Source organism: Schistocerca serialis, chromosome 3, assembly GCF_023864345.2.
Source record: "Schistocerca serialis cubense isolate TAMUIC-IGC-003099 chromosome 3, iqSchSeri2.2, whole genome shotgun sequence".
Classification (NCBI taxonomy): Eukaryota; Metazoa; Arthropoda; class Insecta; order Orthoptera; family Acrididae; genus Schistocerca; species Schistocerca serialis.
The window spans coordinates 64,608,157-64,633,427 of NC_064640.1; the positions used below are offsets into that span (position 1 = coordinate 64,608,157).

Below are 25,271 nucleotides of genomic sequence, written 5' to 3' on the forward strand. Positions count from 1 at the left end.
TCAGACACAACACTGCAGTATTTCATGCTACAGCAAGGTAATGATGAAAGGAAACATTATCTTATCCCACATGGTAATCACGGTAACATAGCGTGAGCAAAAAGGAGAATAGACACCAGGACAAATTGACATATTGGCATATTCTCAGATAGCCGCAGTGGTTAAGGCAACCCCCTGCGACAAGCGGAAAATCTGGGTTCGAGAACTGGTCCAGCATAACCGCAATTTTTAGGTTCATTCTTAAGTAATGAACGTAATCTGATGGTATTTTGCATTCTTCGTTTTCCATTTATCAACGTATTCCCAATTTTCATAACCACTTCTCAATGTTCTGCTTGTTTAACAGAATATTAGGAAATAAATTTCTATTTTACAAACTTTTAACATTACCTGACAAACAATAATGGGATGCAGCTCAAAACTGCTGTAATAAGAATGAAATAAATCCAGTTTCTCAAAAGCCAAGCTAGCAATATTATGGTGATAAATCCAAAAGCAAAACAAAGACACGATCTAAAGTTGTTGGCTGATCGATGTTTGACGCCACATAATTCTATTCCTGAAACAAAGAAAATAGAGAAGTTTAATGTTAAGTAAACCATAACTAAATCATCTATAAGGCAAAAAATAATGTTATAGTGAAAATTCAACTGAGAAAGTCATTAAAATTAGTGGGACACATAAAACCTGGTAAATACTCATTATCAGGTGACACAGTTACTACTCCTTTCTTCAGGGAGGAAAGGTGTATTAGTGAAGATTAAAGAAGTAATTTTTGTGGGATATGGCTGTGGGAGCACACAGAATACTCAGATCAAATGTGGTAAATATGAAGGAGAAAGTATCAGAGAAAGCAGGAGGTCAATAATTAAACATCTGTAGGTGCTATGCCAGATTCAGTTCAGACATGCTGGAAGAGATGGATTGAGAAATTAGACAGATTAAAACACAAAAAGTAATGCCAAGAGGGAAGAATAATGCAGTTAAGAAACAGAAAGCCAGGAGAACAGATAGTGAGAGGAAAAAGAAACGTATAGATAAATAAAATAATAGAAAAATAAAGTAATAATGCAAGTAATAATGATCCTGTGACAAAAGCTCACATGTTAGAAATGAATAATTTTTCTAAATTACTTACTTCGTCATTTACTAATTTATTTTTATTTTATTTTTATACCTTCTCATGACTGTACACTGAAGCATCAAAGAAACTGGTACAGGCATGCATATTCAAATACAGATATAGGTAAACAGACAGAATACAATGCTGCAGTTGTCAGCACCTATATAACACAACAATTGTCTGGCAGCATTGTTAGATCAGTTGCTGCTGCTACAATGGCAGGTCATCTGGATATAAGTTAGTTTGCACATGGTGCTATAAACAGCACATGAGCAATGGGATGCAGCATCTCTGAGGTAGCAATGAAATGGGTATTTTCCCATATGACCATTTCATGAGAGTACCGTGAATATCAGGCATCTGGTAAAACATCAAATCTCCAACATCAGTTAGGCCGGATAAAGATCCTTCAAGAACAGGACCAATCATGACTGAAGAGAACCATTCAGCGTGACAGAAGTGCAACGCATCTACAAATTGCTGCAGATTTCAATGCTGGGACATCAACAAGTGTCAGTGTGTGAACCACTCAATGAAACATCATCAATATGACCATTCAGAGCTGAAGCCCCATTTGTGTAACCTTGATGACTGCACAACACAAAGATTTATGCCTTGCCTGGGCCTGTCAACAATGACTTTGGACTGTTGGTAACTGGAAACATGTTGCTTGGTCAGACGAGCCTCATTTTAAATTGTATTGAGTAGATGGACGTGTATAGGTATGGAGACAACCTCATAAAGCCATGGACCCTTCATGTCAGCAGGAGACTGTTAAAGCTGGTGGAGGTTCTGTAATGGTGTGGGGCAGGTCCAGTTGGAGTGATAAGGGGTTCTTGATATGTCTAGATACAACTCTGACATGTATGTAACCATCCTGTCTGATCACCTGCATCCATTCATGTCCATTGCGAATTCCAACAGACTTGGGCAATTCCAGTAGGACAATGGGACACCCCACACATCCAAAATTGCTACAGAGTGTCTCCAGGAACACTCTTCTGAATTTAAACACTTCTGCTGGCCACCAAATTCTCCAGACATGAACTTTATTGAGCACATCTGGGATGCCTTGCAAAATGTTCAGAAGAGATCTCCAGGCCCTCGTACTCTTACAGATTTACGGACAGCCCTGCAGGATTCATGGTGTCAATTCCTTCCAGCACTACTTCAGACATTTGTCAAATCCATGCCATTTCATGTTGTGGCACTTCTGCATGCTCGTGGGAGTGCTACATGATATTAAACAGGAGTACCAGTTTCTTTGGCTCTTCAGTGTATATTATTTTTATAATTTTTATTCTTTTACTTACTTCTATTTTTATTTTTCCACTGCCACTCATTTATCCTTATTTTCTATTTATTAAGTGCATAATTCTTTCCACTTTTTCTCTTAACTGATCTTTACTTCTAACTCTGTCCCCTCTACTGAAGTGGTGTAAAAGATTAGAACTGTTCATCTTTGGCCTTCTACTGTCTCTGACAGTAATTGTCACTAGATAATGAATTTATTTGAAATGTCATAGTCAATTGCAATATTTGTCTTAGTGTTCTTACAATTGTATTAATTTTAGAGACTTTTAAATTCTTATGTAATTACTTATCAGTTTTAATATTTGTTAGACACTGCATAATTAATTCCAATTTTTTCATTCTTGTAGCTCATGTGCTGTGCCTCCTGTTTCTGTGAGGTGTGTCTTTTAGTAAAAACAATAGCAGTTAAATATGGTATGAACTTATTAAGGACAATAAAAACAAATATTAGTCTCTTAAAAATGAATAAATGAATTAGTATCTGATCTACAACCTGAATACTAAGAAATATTTGAAAATGCCAAGAGAAAATCCAACAAATAAATATTATATCTTTCAGTTTAATAACAAAGATTTATTCATCTTGATTAATATATGCAAACAGGAAGACAGAAACACTAGACAGTTCAATCAGAACACAGATCAAAAGAAATAGGAGGCAAGTTTGTAAGTATTATTGTAAAGTGAAACAACAATCATAATATACATTATCTGATCACAAGAGTCTGGGAATCTATTAACAGACTTTTTATTGAAACTGCTCAACACACCTCCTTTTTTGTGCAAAGTACAGAACAACAATATGTTGAAAAAGCAACTCTCAGAAAATTTAATCATGAGAATGTGTCTCCAACTTCTTCTTCATAAATTAGGAAATTATATATTCACTTAAAAATAAAAGCTCATCGGAATTTTATGATGTTTCAGACAGAATGCTAAATATTTCTTCCAATACAATAAGCCTAATCTTGTAAGAAATATGTAATGCATCAGCAAGTCAAGGCATTTTTCCAGAGAGACAAATATGCTGTTAAACCCATCTTTAAGAAAGGTGATAGGAAAGATGTCAATAACTAACAACCTGTTTTACTACTTAAATCATTTTTCAAAACTTTTGAGACTGTAATTAATTCTACAATAGTTTCTCAGCTGAGCAACAATAATATCCTCAGTAAACCACATTTTGGCTTTCAGAAGTGTTGTTTTTCTGGGAATGCCATTTACATTGATGGTATAGCCAACCAATGGATGATGTCACATCCAACCAAAAGAAAGCAGAAAGTTGTACTTAATAATTCAACTTATGTAGTCTTGGGACATGATTTTGATTGGGGAGGAATCACATATGAAGTCCCCTAAGGCTCAGTTCTTGGCCTGCTATTGTTCTTCATTTATGTAAACAATCTGCCATCTAATAAACACTTAGGAACATTGAAAACAGCACACCTAGAGAGAAGAAAAGTGTAAACATGAAACTTTGCAGATAAGTACCGTGAGACCTTGTTTGTTTTGGGTATGTGATACCTGCATAAAAGTATGGAGGCAACCTGCTGAACAGTACAGTTCCACCCATTCTGTTGCATGCCACACCATCCACACAGTTAAATTAATGGTGTGGGGTGCTATATCATATGATAGCCAGTCCCCTCTAATTTTAGTATGTGGAACCTTACTGGGTCATTGTTATGTTGATGACATTATTTGACCCCATGTGGGATCTTCCCTGCATGGACTCCAGGGGCACATTTCCAGCAAGATAATGCTTGTCTGCATACAGCTCAAGTTGCTCAAGACTTCCAACTCTTCCATGACCGGTCTGCTTTCCAGACTTAACATGAGTGGAACCAGCTGAAATGCCAGATGTGACAGTATCTCTCTGTGCACGATTTGGAGGTGGCTGTTCAAGATTTGTGGATCAACCTGTCTTAGAATGATATTACATATCTAATCAACTCAATGCCAGACCATGTTATGGCATGTATTGCAGCACAAGGTGGTCCAACATATTATTGATGTTACACTGTATTTTTCTGCTTGTACTCACTGTCTTTGTTTACTTGTCTTGATTTTGGGATCAAGTGAATCTCTCATCTGTATAATTAAGTCTAATAAATTTAATTTCAATCAATTGCACACCTTTTTCTGTGATATTTTCAATGTTCCTTAGTGTACAACAAGGAAAAATAGTTCTTTTAGCATATGACAGTAGTGTTGTAATCAATTCATGCGTTCATACATACAGAAACAGAAAAAATGGCAAACAATGTCCTTAAAAGTATAGTTCACTGATTTTATGTGAATGATCTACCCTTAATTTTAGAAATACACAACATATTTAGTTCTGCACATCTAGAGGTACTACACTAATGATAAGTGTAGCACATGGTGAGGAAATAATAAAAGGGTGGAAACTTCAGAAATATTTGGTGTCCATACTGATGCAAATTTAAACTAGAAAAGGTAGTTTTTGGAACTGCTAAAATGACTCAGTTCTGCCACGTTTGCACTCAGAATCACTTAAAATCATGAGGAGAGACAAATCAGTATGCTAATATATTTTGAATATTTTCATTCAATAATGTCATATCATACAATATTCTGTGGTAACTCATCTTTAAGAAAGTAAGTCTTTGTTGTTCAAAAATGTGCTGTAAGAATAATATGTGGTGCTCACCCACAATCATCTTGTTTAAGGAGTTGGGCATTCTGACTACTGCTTTGCAGTATATTTATTCCCTCATGATGTTTCTCGTAAATACTCTATAGCAGTTCAAAGGGAACAATGATGTACATAATTACAATACCAGAACAAAAAGTTACATTCATTACTGCACATTAAGGTTGTATTTAGCACAAAAAGGGATGCACCCTGCTGCAACTAAAATCTTTGATCACTTACCCAGTGATGCAAAAAATCTGACAGATAGCAAAATAAAATTTGAAAACAAACTTCTATTCCATAGAAGAATTTCTATTATTGTAATGTGTAAAAGGTGGTGGGTAGGAATTACTAACTCATATCTGTATGCCTTCTTTATATATGACCAGCATGTGGATGGATTTACAAAACAATTTGTGATGCAAACTTAAAATGACTCATTCCACATAATTGCAATTTATCATGAAAGTGATCCATAGAACATGAAAATACACTACTAATGATTCACAATAAATTCACATTATGAATCTTTTGATGCAGTATTATGATCACACTTATCTAAAATTATTCAAAATGACAAAACTAATAAAAAATGCTTTGGTTTGTGAAATATTAATTGTGTGTGTCTCTTTAGTTTTGAAAAATCGATTGTGTTGATAGCAAGTGAAACTTGTGTAACAATAGAATAATAAAAAAGTAGTTGGAGTCTGTATGTTATCAAGTAACAAGATGGAAGTTGGCATGAGGTGCTGGACTGTAAATTCACTTTGAAAATTATTTTATTAAGTTACAAACAAGTATTCTGACTTTTGTGCATTGATGGGTTTGATATTCAGTAAAAAGTTGATTTGCAGAAAGTGGCCTGCTTCATTACATTATTTTGGTGAATGCACTTTGACATAAAACCTGGCTGGTGGCCAGTCACTACAGAATCTAAGTCCATGCCGATTGTCACACTGAACAAATAAGATGGCCAGGCTGATGGTTAGCTAAGTCTGGCTATTTTCACAATCTGCCAACACTGTAGACTTTGGCAGTTCCTGCAGAAAATCTTGTATTCTATTCTAGCTGTTATGCTCTGCCTACGACCACAGTCTAGTGGTAAATTGTGCATTGTCTGAATGCAACGTTTTGCAGTGAAAACTGTTTGTTGCCTAAATTCGTATAGTATACTTCATCTAAATGCTGAAGTCATGATGTAATGGTAACACACCTATAATGCATTTATCTTTCTGATGCACCAATAATAACAGTTGCATCCAGCAACATTTCCACAAAAGATTTGTTGGCAGATGATCTGCCTTTAGGACAAAAAGGAATCACAGATATTGGCTGCAAATGGGTACTGATTTAAATCATTGGGGAAAGCTGAAAATTTGTGCTGTGCAGGAATTCAAACCCAGGTCTCCTGGTTTCTAGACAGATGCTCTGACGACTAAGCCATCTGGACACAGTGGTCATTGTCTCATTGTCTCAGATATATATATATATATATGAGGGAAACATTCCATGTGGGAAAAATTATATATAAAAACAAAGATGAGGTGACTTACCGAACGAAAGCGCTGGCAGGTCGATAGACACACAAACAAACACAAACATACACACAAAGTTCAAGCTTTCGCAACAAACTGTTGCCTCATCAGGAAAGAGAGAAGGAGAGGGAAAGACGAAAGGATGTGGGTTTTAAGGGAGATGGTAAGGAGTCATTCCAATCCCGGGAGCGGAAAGACTTACCTTAGGGGGGAAAAAAGGACGGGTATACACTCGCACACACACACATACCCATCCACACATATACAGACACAAGCAGACATATTTAAAGACAAAGAGTTTGGGCCAAAACCTTTGGAGAAAAGAGAACCACTTGTATGAATATCAAGAGCTCAGATGGAAACCCAGTTCTAAGCAAAGAAGGGAAAGCAGAAAGGTGGAAGGAGTATATAGAGGGTCTATACAAGGGCGATGTACTCGAGGACAATATTCTGGAAATGGAAGAGAATGTAGATGAAGACGAAATGGGAGATACAATACTGCGTGAAGAGTTTGACAGAGCACTGAAAGACCTGAGTTGAAACAAGGCCCCGGGAGTAGACAACATGCCATTAGAACTACTAATGGCCTTGGGAGAGCCAGTCCTGACAAAACTCTACCATCTGGTGAGCAAGATGTATGAGACAGGCAAAATACCCTCAGACTTCAAGAAGAATATAATAATTCCAATCCCAAAGAAAGCAGGTGTTGACAGATGTGAAAATTACTGAACAATCAGTTTAATAAGCCACAGCCGAAAATACTAACTCAAATTTTTTACAGACGAATGGAAAAACTAGTAGAAGCTGACCTTGGGGAAGATCAGTTTGGATTCCGTAGAAATATTGGAACACGTGAGGCAATACTGACCTTACGACTTATCTTAGAAGAAAGACTAAGGGAAGGCAAACCTACATTTCTAGCATTTGTAGACTTAGAGAAGGCTTTTGACAATGTTGACTGGAATACTCTCTTTCAAACTCTGACAAGTGGCAGGGGTAAAATGCAGGGAGTGAAAGGCTATTTACAATTTGTACAGAAACCAGATGGCAGTTATAAGAAACGAGGGGCATGAAAGGAAAGCAGCGGTTGGGAAGGGAGTGAGACAGGGTTGTAGCCTCTCCCTGATGTTATTCAATCTGTATATTGAGCAAGCAGTAAAGGAAACAAAAGAAAAATTCAGAGTAGGTATTATAATCCATGGAGAAGAAATAAAAACTTTGAGGTTCACCAATGACATTGTAATTCTGTCAGAGACAGCAAAGGACTTGGAAGAGCAGTTGAATGGAATGGACAGTGTCTTGAAAGGAGGATATAAGATGAACATCAACAAAAGTAAAACGAGGATAATGGAATGTAGTCGAATTAAGTCGGGTCATGCTGAGGGAATTAGATTAGGAAATGAGAGGCTTAAAGTAGTAAAGGAGTTTTGATATTTGGGGAGCAAAATACCTGATGATGGTCGAAGTAGAGAGGATATAAAATGTAGACTGGCAATAGCAAGGAAAGTGTTTCTGAAGAAGAGAAATTTGTTAACATCGAGTATAGATTAAAGTGTCAGGAAATCGTTTCTGAAAGTATTTGTATGGAGTGTAGCCATGTATGGAAGTGAAACATGGACGATGAATAGTTTGGACAAGAAGAGAATAGAAGCTTTCGAAATGTGGTGCTACAGAATAATGCTGAAGATTAGATGGGTAGATCACATAACTAATGAGGAGGTATTGAATAGAATTGGGGAGAAGAGGAGTTTGTGGCACAACTTGACAAGGAGGAGGGACCGGTTGGTAGGACATGTTCTGAGGCTTCAAGGGGTCACAAATTTAGCATCGGAGGGCAGCGTGGAGGGTAAAATCGTAGAGGGAGACCAAGAGATGAATACATTAAACAGATTCAGAAGCATGTAGGTTGCAGTAAGTACTGGGAGATGAAGAAGCTTGCACAGGATAGAGTAGCATGGAGAGCTGCATCAAACCAGTCTCAGGACTGAACACCACAACACAACAAACACACCAGTTTCAGCATTTCAATATGCCATCTGCAGGTCCCATACGCACCTCATGTATAGACACTCAAATGTATTGACTTAGGCATACTGGAGCCATCAATTTCTGGAAGTTGTGATTTCATATTTCAAGTGCTTCCTCCAAAGACTTGATAACAAATGAGTCAGAGGGAATACCAAGTTACATTACCAACAAAACAAGAGAAAGTTTCTGAACAAATTTGAAAAAACTGCCAGTGAAATGAATTTGTATTTTGTTCATCATCTCTTTGAGTGGTACAAGTGCATAAATCATTTGTAATTTCCAATGGTGTGTTCTAACATTGGTTTGCACCTGTCCCTTAGTTAAATACCAGTACTTAATTTAATAATTCGCGTTTTTGTAATTTCGTTGTTTGATGCCCTTGATTTGCCATGCTGGATTCTGTCTTCTCCTTTATGTATTAATTTTTTATTACACGTGTGTAGTGAAAGATGTATGATAATCCTAGTAAAGATATACCTTTGGGGTGCCACACTTAATGACTTTAACAACATCCCATGCTTTCAAGTTATGACTCAGAACATGCTGTTTCAAGAGTTTGTTCTTTTTACAGGTTGCATACGTATGGCAAAGCATTATAGGCCTACTAATATTTTTTGGAGTAAAAATGAGAAGTACGGCACAAATCATCTATTATGGAAAGAAGGCAGCTTATCTCAGGCACAAGTGGGGAGTGTTTGTTGGCCAGGGCTGGCAACCCACTGATGGGTCCATCTTGTACCAATCTGTAGTTATGGTATAAATTACACACAGAAGTAACAAGGGTTTGTGTTGGCAGGTTACAGAGACAGTCATCTTCAAATGCAGTACAGTACTCTATTATTACAGCCAGACTGCAGAATTCTCTTTATAGTTCTGCAGCTATGACTCTTGTATGCAGCTGCAGGCTGCACAGCTTGCTCCAATAGATACAATAATTTATTTAATTTTTTTTTCTTATGCACATCAGTTATTTTCTGCTCTTCAATGTATATAACAAATGTGTGCTAGTAATAATGGAATTCCATCTTCTGCTAGATTGCATAGGTTGGTAACTGCTCCTAAAATGATTAATTCTGACTTCTACTGACAAATAACACTCCCAGCATCCTCTGCGACAAGTGGTCAAGTTCTTGTGACCAGAATATATTTATAGTTCATTTAAAATTACTTGATAGTTGCCATGTATCACTTGATGCTACAGTGTTGCCCCATCTGCTACTGCTCAGTTAAAGGCAACATGCAGCCATGGTGAGCCACTTCACAATTGCTCAAATGCTGTTCATTAAACACAGAGCAATGTTGGAAGCTGCTGCCACCAGGTATGGTGGGAACACGAGATGCTCTGTCCACAGCTAATTTTAAATGACCATTGCCTGAACTGTGGCAGACAATGCGTTTTGTACTCCTGAATTTCCACACATGTGCTAGCCTATCACAACCTCTTGATTTACAATGTGTCGAAAAATGGCAGTCAGCAACCTGCAGCAGAACTATTAATCATGCTCGCTTTGCCCACAGTGATTAAAACTGACCTGGCTGCTTAGCCTAGCTACCAACTGTAATTCTGTTGGTAATTATCCTTGTACATTCCTCAAAACCCTGGAAAGTTGCACAGGTCACCCAATATTCAAGGAAGGTAGTAGGAGTAATCCACTAAATTGCCGGCCCAAATCATTAACGTCAATATGCAGCAGGATTTTGGAACCTATATTATGATTGAACATTATGAATTACCTTGTGGCATAGAGCGCCATAAATATCGATATTTGTTCTGTGCGTAAGTGTGCTATCTTTGAGGAGAGGGCTTTGGGCAGGATGTTGGATGCTAACGGCAATTAACCTCCGGACTTGTATCTGTGTAGAAGCTAAGTGTGAATAAATCTGTATCTGAGTGAATTCTAGTTGTTTACCTACAACTATTGTATATTCCCTCACTGGTGACCCCGTTTTTGTGTAATACGCGTCCGAGTTACCGCCCGAAGGTTATTTACGCGCCTAGCGTGTCGGGTTTCTCCGCGATCGCGAGGGCCTTTGTTCAGCTACAGACAATGGCCTTTCAGCATTCACCACTGCCCGGATTCCAGCAACATCTCTCCAGCACTCCTGCTGTTGTAGTGGACATGCCGCAAGAATCTTCGGAATCCTTCAGCCAGAACATGCAGTGGGATTCATCGAGTGCCGCCAGTTTCTTCCAACCACCAACGGTCGTGGACTCTGGCTTTGTTAGCCTGGACCTTCCCACGTGTTCTCCACAGAGTGTTGGTCGGAACATTCCTACTCCTGTGTCGAACACACAATTCAATACAGTTTGTGGCATCGAGCGAGGTTGTGCTACTTTGGAAAATCCAGTAGTAAATTCAAACTCGAATCAGTTCCCACCACGTGTGTATCCTTCCGCGCCGGCTAGTCAACCGGTGTTCAATGCTCGCCAAACAGGAAATATCACACCGAGTGTGCATCCTAGTGGACGTGTGTGGGATTCTTGTGTTGCCTGTAATCAAGTCAACAATTCTGTGCTGGACAGAAATTACTCCGACATCTACAACCAGCCCCACCACTCACGGTCGAGTGAATACTGTGTGCATAATGGACATTCACTGTCGTACTTAAGCACTTGTGGCTTCTCTCCGAGCTACCACGTCAATGAGAATGCACATTTTGACTACGAGCCTCACACCGTTCGAGCGTCCGTTGCTTCTCAGCCGCCCCCCAGCGTCAAGTGAATTTCGCGATTCCCACATTACGGGATGCCAATAATTCGGCCTCGCAATCTTCTGCATGCTCTACTTCTGTCCGAAGTTATAGCCGCACATCCGCAGTGACTGCAGTGCCAAATCTGCCAAAATTACCAGACTTCAAACCCACTCACCCGGAGTTCTGGTATAACCTGGTTGAGCAAACATTCAATGTCTGTGCTTTGGACGACGACGCACGCTTCGCCTGCCTCATGAACCATCTTCACGACCGCGTCGATTTAATTTACGATCTGGTCAAAGCACCCCCCCCTAGCAGGGAAGTATGCTGTGGCGAAACAGACGATACTGGAGCGCGTCTCTAAAACCAGGAGAGAAAATGTGCGACAGCTCATCTACGAAGAGCGTCTCGGCGACAGGTCTCCGTCCCCGCTGTGGTGGTGCATCCGTCTTCTCGTTGATGAGAAAGTTATGCCTGATGACACGCTCGCAGAAATCTGGACTGAAAAGCTGCTTTTGCCTGTCCAGACTGCAACCTCTGTGTATGAAGATAGGCCAGTAAATGAACATTTACACGCCGCCGACAGAGCATACTCCGCCAGGCAACGTGAGCTCCGTGCACTGCATTCTGGACGTGACCACACTAAGACGCTTTCTGACGCCACACCCTTGTCTGGTGCTGCTAATAACAAGTTTGTTAAACTAGCCACCCTGCCTGCACCTTCAACTCCCCACAACGACAGTGCATCGGCCTCTGTGGAAGACTCTGGGGCACATACTCCGTCACCTAGCAACTACCCACAGGAGCACAGGCCCGCCCAACCTTACTGTTTCTTCCACGCGAGATTCGGGGAGCAAGCTCGCAAATGCCAGTCACCGTGTTCTTACCCAAACTCCAACCGCAGGCAGGCTACGGTGCCACCTCCTGCGATGTAAACAACGGGCACCATCCCACGTTGCACTCTGTTTCGGACAATAACAGTAAGTGTGGTCGAGTCTATGTTCGCGATTTACGATCAGGTGTATGTTTTCTGGTAGACACTGACGCAGACGTCTCTTTGCTGCCGGTTCGCCTAGCAACCAATAAAGTGCAACCACACAAAATAGTACTTCGTGCAGTGAACTTGTCTTCCCTACAGTGTTCGGGTTCCACTTTGTATACAGTGAAACTTTCGCCCGAGTGCAAGCTGGAGTGGACATTTCTAGTGTCAACAATTGAAGAACCTATTCTCGGAATTGATTTCCTCAAGCACTATCAGTTGCCACTAGATTTTGTGCAAAATACTGTGATTTACCCCCCCCCCCCCCCCCCCCCCTTAACAAACATATTCCTTTTGCTTCGCCAAGTGACAGTTCGGCTAACACCAAACATGTGTGCTGTGCTAAGAAGTGTGTAAACCTATCCTTGGAGCTGCAATCTTGGACAAACAAGTGGCTAGTGGAGTGCGCCAAGTCTTCGAAGCTGCGGATGGAACGTACGGAAATGCTGCTGCATCTCCGCGACATACACCACGAGTTGGCCTCCACACAACAACGCCTTGCGGCACTACAAGCAGACGACTCGTCGGCTACAGACAAGGCCAGTCCATGCCAACCTGGTGTTCCCACGCCCGCGCACGTTAACGACAATGTTGTGAACTCTGTAAACTGTGTCAGCACCCCCTTCTGTAATGATAGGGTATGCCCGAGCGCTCATGCTCCTTGCGTTCCGAATGGACAATTAACTTGCCAAGCTTGTGGCAATGAACTACGGCCATCTGCTGTTCGGCCATGCCCACTCGTGCCTACAGTGCTCGTAGCGGCACGGCCCGCTACCAAGAACCAGTGTCCCAACCTCGCCCATGTTAACACGTGTGCGGCCTTTACGCAGCCTATGTGCAGGTGGCGCACCTGTACTTCCGTGCCCTCAGCGCCACAGCTTGGCCTGTCCGCCACTGCCTGCTCCACATCACGGACATCTGACTGTCGTGCCGCGCCACGTATTGCAGTAGTCACTAATGGCACAGTTCATCGGTTACGTCTAACCGATGGGCTGCCCATATCGCAACGCCCACGCCGCCTCAAGCCGGAATTTATGAAAATTGCAAAAGAACAATTGGACGATCTGTTACAAAAGGGAATAATTGAACCTCCTTCCGGTTGCTGGGCTAGTCCTATCCTGTTTGACCAAAAGAAAGACGGTACTTGGCGTACGGTAGGAGACTATAGGCGTTTAAATGCCTGCACCATCATTGATAAATATCCGGTCCCACACATTGCAGACTTCAATCATGCGCTCGCAGGTGCAAAGTTTTGGACTGTAAGCACGCATTTCATCAGATTCCTATGGCTCTGGAGGATATTGAAAAGACTGCCATAACCACTCCCTTTGGGCTGTTCCAATACAAATTTATGCCATTTGGGTTGAAAAACGCCCCCCAAATGTGGCAGCGTTTCATCAGTCAAACTTTATCCCATCTAGACTTTTGTTTCGTATACATGGACAACATATTGGTTTTTGCTTCTACTTTGGAACAGAGTGAGGAGCATGTTCAAGTTGTGACAGATATTTTAGCAGCCACTGGTATTGAACTGAACAATAAAAGGACTCAATTGAACCAGTCATCCGTCACATTCCTAAGTTATGTTGTGTCATCGGATGGTCTGACACCACCACAGGACAAGATCAAGCCTGTTCTCAAGATGCTACGCCCTCAGACCTATAGGGAATTACGCAGGTTCATCGGAACAGTTAATTATTACCGGAAACATTTGCCAGCCGCTTCTGCAGTGCAGGCTCCTCTCACAGATGCTCTCGCTGGCCCACAAACTTCTGGCACCCGCCAGGTACCATGGACACCATACATGGACAAGGCATTTAACGAACTCAAACAGCTGTTGGCCTCCGCTGTCACTATTGTTCACCCACGCGCGGACGCCACAATGTTTATCACTACTGACGCTAGTGACAATGCTATCGGCGCAGTACTGAGTCAGACATACAACGATGTTACGACCCCCCTGCAGTTTTTCTCAAAAAAGCTAAACAATGCGCAGAAGAAATACTCAGCATTCGACAGAGAATTACTTGCAGTTTACGAGGCCATAAGACACTTCAGAACTGATGTTGAGGGACGGGATTTCTATGTGCTCACTGATCACAAGCCGTTGGTTCCTGCCATAAAAAATCCTGCGGCTGATCCGCCCCCACGACGCTTTTGTCACATTGATTACATCTTGCAATTTACAAATGACATTCGCTACATCCGAGGAGCGGACAATGTGGTCGCCGATTTTCTCTCGCATGTTGGTGCTGTCACAACCTTAATTGACTTAACGGACCTACCTCGGTTGCAATCGGCAGACCCCGATACCATGCAGTTAATTTCGGACCACAGCTCCTCTCTCCAACCGGTACGCTCTACTTTCCCTGGCATATCTGACTTAGTGTGGTGTGATGAATCGACTGGTACGTTGCGGCCATTCATTCCTAAGCCCCTTAAACGCCAGGTCTTTGACAAACTACACACACTAGCACATCCCGGTGTCAAAGCTTCCACCCGTCTGGTAGCTGAACGGTTTGTCTGGAGAGACATGCGCCGTGACTGTCAGTCTTGGGCAAGGGCATGCATGTTGTGTCAACAGAACAAAGTTTCCAAGCACACTTCTCCACCCCTTGGCTGTTTTGCCCAACCGCCAGGCCGGTTTCACCATGTTCATGTCGACCTCGTAGGCCCTCTGCCCCCCTCCGAGGGTTTCCGTTACTTGTTTACAGCTATTGACAGGATGACTCGGTGGGCTGAGGCTTTGCCTATTCTGAACATTACCTCTGAGACAGTAAGTCGAGCATTCTTAGATTCGTGGATCTCTAGATTTGGCTCACCTGTTTACCTCACCACTGACCAGGGGCGACAATTCGAGTCTTCAGTCTTCTCTGACTTATGTAAAATGTGTGGTACTGTCAAAATTCATACTTCTGCATACCACCCCCAAAGCAATGGGCTTGTCGAGCGATGGCATCGCACCTTAAAGTCTGCCCTGCGTTGCCATGACTCACTATGGACAGAGGCACTGCCCTTTGTGCTTCTTGGCCTTCGTGCGACTTTCAAGGAAGACCTCAAGGGTTCCGTAGCCGAGTTTGTGTATGGCCAACCTCTGGTTTTGCCTGGAGAATTAGTCACTCCCACCCCACTTCCACGGCCCTCTGAACTTCCTTCACTTCTCGAGGGGGTGCGCTTGCACTGCAGCAAAATTCAGCCGCCACCTCTGGCTGCTCATACACCTCCACGCGTGTACTTACCGCGCACGCTAGACTCTTGTGAGTACATTTTTCTCAGAGACGACTCAGTCAAAGCCCCGCTTCAGTCGCCCTACACAGGTCCTTACAAGGTCGTCAAACGCTCTGAGAATAACATGGATCTCCTCATAAAAGACTCTGTAACCACGGTCTCACTCAACCGAGTGAAACCAGCTGTCATTGAGCCTCAGGTGAACCTCCCTGATTCTGCCCCTATTTCTCCCACTCCTGCTTCGAGCGGCCATCCATCTTCCCATACCATGCATTCGGGTATTGATTCCCCACAGCGTGCTTCTCTGCTGAGCACTGCTCCTTCTCCGCGTTCATCTAATTCGAGTGGCCAATCTTTTCGGGGCTTCACTCCTCACAGCCCTCGCAGTCGAACTGCCAACCACTCGGATTCTACCATTGTGTTACCATCTTCGTGTGACAGCTCTTTGTCACGCCGTTCAATCCACGCTGGCTCCTCGTTGCCTTCGGTCACGCTCCCTCGTCTGTCAGCTGATCACCCGAAGTTGTGTCCTGCGCAGTCCAGTGCACCTGCCACCCCCCTCTTAGCAGATGCTTCCCCCTGCCATGGCTTTCCCACACCTCCCTGCCTCCCTACCATTGCTCGTACAGGTGCCATCCAAGAATTCACAACACATGTGCACCCTGATGACATACATAAATTATCTGTTGTCGTAGATGGCGATACGGTGTGTGTGGTACTCGCATGTGACAATATTGAGGGAGGAAGTACAGAATCTTGTGTGGTGCGCCGCTTTAAATTGAGCAGAACTGCTGCGTGTGGCAATTTGCATGCCTTTGTTAGGCCTTCTGGCAAGGTGATTCTCCACCTGTCGGCTGGCGAAGTGCTACACCTCCACTCCAGGACGGGACGTCGTCTTCAGCCGCCGGCGTCGCTTGCTGACTTCACCGTTGACGTATCGGGTTTCACCCCCCGGTCTCCTACCAGTCGACCGGGACGTACTCCATACTGTGCGCGGGGGGGGGGGGGCTATGTGGCGTAGAGCGCCATAAACATCGATATTTGTTCTGTGCGTAAAGTGTGCTATCTTTGACGAGAGGGCTTTGGGCAGGATGTTGGACGCTAATGGCAGTTAGCCTCCGGACTTGTATCTGTGTAGAAGCTAAGTGTGAATAAATCTGTATCTGAGTGAATTCTAGTTGTTTACCTACAACTATTGTATATTCCCTCAACCTCTATTGACACACAGTAAACATGAATTTAGAAAACATCATTCTTGTGAAACACAACTAGCTCTTTGAAACTTCCTGGCAGATTAAAACTGTGTGCCCGACCGAGACTCGAACTCGGGACCTTTGCCTTTCGCGGGCAAGTGCTCTACCAACTGAGCTACCGAGCTCAAAGGCAAAGGTCCCGAGTTTGAGTCTCGGTCGGGCACACAGTTTTAATCTGCCAGGAAGTTTCATATCAGTGCACACTCCGCTGCAGAGTGAAAATCTCATTCTGGAAACATCCCCCAGGCTGTGGCTAAGCCATGTCACCGCAATATCCTTTCTTTCAGGAGTGCTAGTTCTGCAAGGTTCACAGGAGAGCTTCTGTAAAGTTTGGAAGGTAGGAGACGAGGTACTGGCAGAAGTAAAGCTGTGAGTACCGGGCGTGAGTCGTGCTTCGGTAGCTCAGTTGGTAGAGCACTTGCCCGCGAAAGGCAAAGGTCCCGAGTTCGAGTCTCGGTCGGGCACACAGTTTTAATCTGCCAGGAAGTTTCATATCAGCGCACACTCCGCTGCAGAGTGAAAATCTCATTCTGGAAACTAGCTCTTTATTCACATGAAGTTTTGAGTATTATTGACAAGGGATTTCAGATTGATTCCATATTTCTGGATTTCTGGAAGGCTTTTGACACTGTACCAAACAAGTGGCTTATAGTGAAATTGCGTGCTTATGGAATATCATCTCAGTTATGTGACTGGATTTGTGATTTCCTGTTAGAGAGGTCACAGTTTGTAGTAACTGATAGAAAGTCATTGAGTAAAACAGAAGTGATTTCTGGCATTCCCCAAGGTAGTGTTATAGGACCTTTGTTGTGCCTTATCTATATAAATGATTTGGTCTTAAAATTGGCAGTTGACCCTAAATAATGAAAAGTGAGAGGTCATCCACATGAGTGCTAAAAGAAATCCATTAAACTTTGGTTACAAGATAAATCAGTCAAATCTAAAGACCACAAATTCAACTAAATACCTAGGAATTACAATTAAGAACAACTTAAATTGGAAGGAACACCAAAAAATGTTGTGGGGAAGGCTAACCAAAGACTGTGTTTTATTGGCAGGACACTTGGAAAATATAACAGATCTACTGAGGAGACTGCCTACACTATGCTTGTCTGTCCTCTTTTAGAATACTGTCGCATGGTGTGGGATCCTTACCATAGGATGGTGTGGGATCCTTACCATAGGATTGATGGAGTACATCAAAAAAGTTCAAAGAAGGGCAGCACATTTTGTATTATTGCGAAATGTGGGAGAGAGTGTCACTGAGATGATACAGGATTTGGGCTGGACATCATTGCAACGAAAATCCAATCACCAACTTTCTCCTCTGAATGTGAAAATATTTTGTTGACACTGACCTTCATAGGGAGAAATGATCACCACAATAAAATAAGGGAAATCAGAGCTTGTATTGAAAGATATAGGTGTTTGTTCTTTCCACATGCTATGCGAGATTGGAACAATAGAGAATTATGAAGGTGTTTCAATGAACCCTCTGTTAGGCATTTAAATATGATTTGCAGAGTATCCATGTAGATGTAGTTGTAGATGTAGATGTGACCTCTGGTGCTTCCGTTGATCCACATTGCTTAGGTAGTGGTCCCTGGTGGCTGTTGGCTGAGACATGAGGCTGTTTTTTTTGTCTCCAGCAGCAGCCTTGGTCATACCATAAACATCTGCTTTGGGTTTACTCACTATGATGAAGGTACCCCATATCTCTGTCCAGTCATGCAGCACGCCAACGTCACAGGCAGACAGGACAGACGCTGCAGTAACCTTTTAAACACTTCCCTCAGTCATTGTCTATGCTCCTGTATCTCTCTTGAAAAGACAATTATGTCATCAAGATACACTAGATACTGACACAGTTTTAATTCTTTTATTGTTCTGAACAAAAAATGCTGAAATGTTGCTGGTGCCTTTTTCAACCCAAATGGCATCTTTTGTGCTGATAGTATCCCCAATGTGTTGCAAGTGTAGTTTTCACCCTATCTTCTGGGGCCACTTCCAACTGATGGTACCCACTCTTCAAGCCCTTTGTTGAGAAGTAATAGCTTGGCCTAAAATTATCGATCATTTCTGTAGTGTTCAAAACTGGGCAGGCATCTGTAGCAGTTTTACTGTTTAAATGGTGGGAGTCACAACTGAAATGATATTTCTTCAAACACTCTGCAGACTTCTTCAGCACAATTCCAATTCCCCCCCGCCCCCCCCAATGGGCTACTACTTTCTTCTGTCGCATCATCAGTCAATTGTTGATTAATAAATTCCCTCAAAATTTATTGTATTTATTGTATTCTGTACAGCCTCCAATACACTGGTGCCTTCTTCCTTCTTCCCTGTTGGGATACTGTGTTGTGCCATTGTGGAGAGAGGAAAAAAAAAAACAAATCTCAAAATTTGAGCAACAATTCCTCCATCTGTATCCTGTCTGTCCCCTTTAAATGCTTCAGTCCTAGAAGTATCCTGTGCTCTTGAAGCCTACACCTCCTGTGCAGCAATCTTTCTCATTCAGGATCTCCAATGTAGCCAACAATGTCACCGTCAATAACTTAACCTTTGCAGCTCTAAAATTACCCCCATTGGTGGGTACTGCCTTTCCACTGTTCCTCTATTGCATGTGTACACTACTACATCTCACCAGCTTCATCCAGTACCTCACTATCGTTCAGCAGCTCCACTATACACAACATATTGCTTGATGAATCAGGTTCCACATTTATCCATAGTGAGACTTTGGTGCAGCTTAAAATACAATCATGTGAACTAAACCTTAATGCCACTATTTAAATTTTAACTGCCTTGTCCTGTAAACTAGATGATGCTCACAACAGATCAACATTGACAACAGACACTCCTAGCTGGAATGTCGTCCCACTAAGCTCCACTAAACAGTGTCAAAAGTCAATTATGGCATGATGCTCATGCAGGAAGCGTAACATTAGGATCACGTTGTAGCCTTCACATACATGAGACACCACTGCCACACACTGACTAAGCTTGGTTGCCTCAAATGAAAAATTCATATTTTTTATTATTATTTTATTTTTCTTAGTGATAAGTTTTCTGACTAGCCTGATGTGACCCACCACAAATCACTCTCCTGTGCCAGTCTCTTCATCTCAGGGTAGCACTTGCTACTTATGTCCTCAATTATTTGCTGAGTGTACTCCAACGTATGTCTTCCTCTACAGTTTTTACACTCTACAGCTCCTTCTGCTGCCATGGAAGTTATTCTCTGATACATCTCCTACCACACTCTCCTGCTTTTTGTCAGTGCATTCCATATATTCCTTTCCCCGCTGATCCTGCAGAAAACCACCTCACTCTTTTTGTTATCATCCTACCTAATTTTCACAATTCTTTTGTAGTACCACATCTCAAATACTTCAATTCTTTTCTTTCCTGTTCCTCCCACAGTCCATGTTTCACTATTTTAGTATTCTGTGCTACAAATGAACATGCTCATAAATTTTGCTTCAAATTAAGGCCTGTGTTTTTCACTAATAGATTTCTCTTGGCCAGGGATGTCCTTTTTGCCAGTGCTAGTCTGTTTTTTATGTCCTTGCTCTGTCTGTCATGGGTTATTTTGCTGCCTAGGTAGTAGAAATCCTTAACTTCATCTACTTCATGACCACCATTCATGATGTTAAGTTTCTCGCTGTTCTCATTTCTGCTACTTCTCATTTCTTTCACCTTTCTTCATCATTACTGACCCCAATGGTCATATATCACTATCCCCTACTCCATGCAACTTGTAACATGTTGGGTTCCAACACCTCCTACTCTCTTGAGGCTGATACATGTATTTCAGTGTTGAAAAAAAATTTATATTATTTACCATCTATCATACCAACTGTGGCACATTCTGCCTCTGCATTCATTTTCACTGAATTTATCTTTATTGGGAACTCCGTCCAGGAACTCTGGATTACCCCTTAAGTTTAACAGGTATTTCTTAAACCCGCCCCCCCCCAGCAAACCCCTACCATTACCACTATTAAATCATCAGGAGACCACACCATCCCTATTGCACATCTGTGGCCGATAGTATTACCTCTGCACATGCCCTGACCATTCCAATTACAACATTTTACATGTGATGTGAACACATTTCTCTGACCCCTCACACCTGTTGACACATCAATTTCCTCTTACTCCAACACTAATCTAACTGCTCCATGGAGATCTTTAGGCACCACAGTGCAAACCCTCCTAGACATCTTTCATGCTAAAACTCTTAGGAGTGCGTGAAGCACATGTTGCTTGGCTTCCTGTAGTAACACTTCGTTTACTTACTTACTCTCTGTTAAAGCTTAAGTATGTAATTTAAATTTGCAAATTCTCTCTGCAAGGTCTTCTACTGGTTCATTGTCTTTTGGAAACTACACTTAACTGCTCACAGAAAAACCATGCACTGCTTTGCTTCCTATTTCTTTGTTCTAATCCCTGTCTGAGTTGATAAAACATCTTGGCCTTGCGCAGCTCCTCTGTGCAGCGTACAGATGATTTTGCTTCTTCTGTTATATGTAACCTTCCTGCTGTGATAATTACTTTATGCTATGTCAGCTGACAACATAAAATCCTCCTAACACACCCTCTGATGACCTTCCAGAAAAGGGATAGCAACAGCAGGATTCATACCTAAAATCTGTGGCTTTAACAGCACTAGCACCTTATTTTCCTCTGCTAGTTTATTATCCAAAATCGTCTTATCCACACTTAATTGAGCTACTATATAGCCTCCTCTCAAGTGACACCCTGTTTCTCTGATATTGCCATTGCTTCACAATTACACATTTTCATGACTCAGAATTAATAAGTCAAACAACACAGAAATAATAATCCAACAGTAACACAGACAGAACTCTCCATGGCTATGTTTACTACCAACCTACTTCTTTTGCCTTATCATGAGCCACCTGGACTGTACACTGTCTAGCCATGGGCCCAGAATGATTAAACACAAAGTAAACAACTGCTACAGGTTCGGAGCAAGAAGAAGGATTTTCAAGCAAATTGTGTTGTATAGAACCACTCATCTCTAGAATGATCCATATACTCTGATAAGTCCACTGCCACCTCCAGTAGTACAAGAGTAACCCTAATATTATCATGCCCCCTAATCCTCAACCCCATGAATGTCACCACAAAAGAACAAAATAGTCTAGCTCACCCCAATCGACGATATTGTAGAATGTGGCTCAGACATCATGCTGTGAGTACTGGTAGAGTGTGGGGGGTGGGGGGAGGCATTGTTGGTACACTCCTCCTGCTGTTGACTGTGGTGATGTTCTAAGTTGCTTTAACTAAACCCAGCCAGGTTTTACTGCAACACTTAACAATTTAAATGCAACCAAGGTATTAAAGGAAAAAATTTCTGCTACTGGAACATCACAATCAAAACACGATCTGAAAATCAAATTTTTTGTTTAAAATCATTGCTTATATCAGCAAACTTTTAAAACAGGCAGAGTAAATTGGTTCTGGCAAGTTGTTTGTGGCACTAGTCCCTGACTAGTAGTGTCTGATGGATACAAGTGCCTGTGGGATACAACATATTCAGGAACAGCAGTTGGTACAAATTCCACTGGTTCACAAAGGTTCGTTGCCAGCTTAATTTAGTACACACAAATAACAATTCAGAACTCTACAACAAAAGAAACACATATAAATGCACAAGCTGCCTCTACATCTACATCTACATCTACATCTACATGAGTACTCTGCAATTCACATTTAAGTGCTTGGCAGAGGGTTTGTCGAACCACAATCATACTATCTCCCTACCATTCCACTCCCGAACAGCACGCGGGAAAAACGAACACCTAAACCTTTCTGTTCGAGCTCTGATTTCTCTTATTTTATTTTGATGATCATTCCTACCTATGTAGGTTGGGCTCAATAAAATATTTTCGCATTCGGAAGAGAAAGTTGGTGACTGAAATTTCGTAAATAGATCTCGCCGCGACGAAAAACGCCTTTGCTGTAATGACTTCCATCCCAATTCGCGTATCATATCTGCCACACTCTCTCCCCTACTACGTGGTAATACAAAACGAGCTGCCCTTTTTTGCACCCTTTCGATGTCCTCCGTCAATCCCACCTGGTAAGGATCCCATACCGCGCAGCAATATTCTAACAGAGGACGAACGAGTGTAGTGTAAACTGTCTCTTTAGTGGACTTGTTGCATCTTCTAAGTGTCCTGCCAATGAAACGCAACCTTCGGCTCGCCTTCCCCACAATATTATCTATGTGGTCTTTCCAACTGAAGTTGTTCGTAATTTTAACACCCAGGTACTTAGTTGAATTGACAGCCTTGAGAATTGTACTATTTATCAAGTAATCGAATCCCAAAGGAATTCTTTTGGAACTCATGTGGATCACCTCACACTTTTCGTTATTTAGCGTCAACTGCCACCTGCCACACCATACAGCAATCTTTTCTAAATCGCTTTGCAACTGATACTGGTCTTCGGATGACCTTACTAGACGGTAAATTACAGCATCATCTGCGAACAACCTAAGAGAACTGCTCAGATTGTCACCCAGGTCATTTACGAGGTGTGGCTAGAAAAAAACCGGACTAGTACTGGTGAAACAATAAAACGAATGCAATAAGGCTGAAAGTCGTGTGGCCTGTCACGTGACTCTTGCTCCGCCTACTGCTCGAGTTTCATCTGCCTCCTGCACTCAGTCTGCCCGTGGCGTCTGTTTTAAGTAGTTGACGTTTTGTCTGTGCGTCGGAAAATGTTGAGTGTACAGAAAGAACAGCGTGTTAACATCAAATTTTGTTTCAAACTAGGAAAATCTGCAAGTGAAACGTTTGTAATGTTACAACAAGTGTACGGCGATGATTGTTTATCACGAACACAAGTGTTTGAGTGGTTTAAACGATTTAAAGATGGCCGCGAAGACACCAGTGATGACACTCGCACTGGCAGACCATTGTCAGCAAAAACTGATGCAAACATTGAAAAAATTGGTAAACTTGTTCGACAAGACAACAAGTCAACTCCTGTTAACTCAGACACTGCTCTGATTGTTAAACGGCGATCTTGTCGAACAAGTTTACCGATTTTTTCAATGTTTGCATCAGTTTTTGCTGACAATGGTCTGCCAGTGCGAGTGTCATCACTGGTGTCTTCGCGGCCATCTTTAGTTTAAACCACTCAAACACTTGTGTTCGCGATAAACAATCATCACCCACTTGTTGTAACATTACAAACGTTTCACTTGCAGATTTTCCTAGTTTGAAACAAAATTTGATGTTAACACGCTGTTCTTTCTGTACACTCAACATTTTCTGACGCACAGACAAAACGTCAACTACTTAAAACAGACGCCACGGGCAGACTGAGTGCAGGAGGCAGATGAAACTCGAGCAGTAGGCGGAGCGAGAGTCACGTGACAGGCCACGCGACTTTCAGCCTTATTGCATTCGTTTTATTGTTTCACCAGTACTAGTCCGGTTTTTTTCTAGCCACACCTCGTATATAGATCAGTAACAGCAGAGATCCCAGGACGCTTCCCTGGGGAACACCTGATATCACTTCAGTTTTACTCGATGATTTGCCGTCTATTACTACGAACTGCGACCTTCCTGGCAGGAAATCACGAATCCAGTTGCACAACTGAGATAATACCCCATAGGCCCGCAGCTTGATTAGAAGTTGCTTGTGAGGAATGGTGTCAAAAGCTTTCTGGAAATCTAGAAATACGGAATCAGCTTGAGATCCCCTGTCGATAGCGGCCATTACTTTGTGCGAATAAAGAGCTAGCTGCATTGCAAAAGAACGATATTTTCTGAAACCATGCTGATTACGTATCAATAGATCGTTCCCTTCGAGGTGATTCATAAAGTTTGAATACAGTATATGCCCCAAAACCGTACTGCAAACCGACGTCAATGATATAGGTCTGTAGTTAGATGGATTACTCCTACTACCCTTCTTACACACCGGTGCGACCTGCGCCATTTTCCAATCTGTAGGTACAGATCTATCGGTGAGCGAGCGGTTGTATATGAGTGCTAAGTAGGGAGCTATTGTATCAGCGTAATCTGAAAGGAACCTAATCGGTATACAATCTGGACCTGAAGACTTGCCCGTATCAAGCGATTTGAGTTGCTTCGCAACCCCTAAGGTATCTACTTCTAAGAAACTCATGCTAGCAGCTGTTTGTGTTTCAAATTCTGGAATATTCCATTCATCTTCCCTGGTGAAGGAACTTCGGAAAACTGCGTTCAATAACTCCGCTTTAGCGGCACAGTCGTCGGTAACAGTACCATCGGCATTGCGCAGCAAAGGTATTGACTGCGTCTTGCCACTTGTGTACTTTACATATGACCAGAATTTCTTCGGATTTTCTACCAAATTTCAAGACAATGTTTCGTTG

At 42.2% G+C, this 25,271-nt stretch overlaps 1 protein-coding gene across 3 annotated transcripts in view; it reads right to left on the minus strand.

Moving 5' to 3' along the window:
* The window catches only part of LOC126471526 (solute carrier family 22 member 7-like), a 218,620-nt gene that overhangs the window by 73,579 nt on the left and 119,770 nt on the right, over nucleotides 1–25,271 (minus strand). For all 3 annotated transcript variants that reach the window (XM_050099751.1, XM_050099749.1, XM_050099750.1), the window contains one exon: nucleotides 391–559. In XM_050099751.1, the coding sequence (XP_049955708.1) occupies nucleotides 391–559 (169 nt within the window). The remainder of the gene's footprint in view (nucleotides 1–390; nucleotides 560–25,271) is intronic.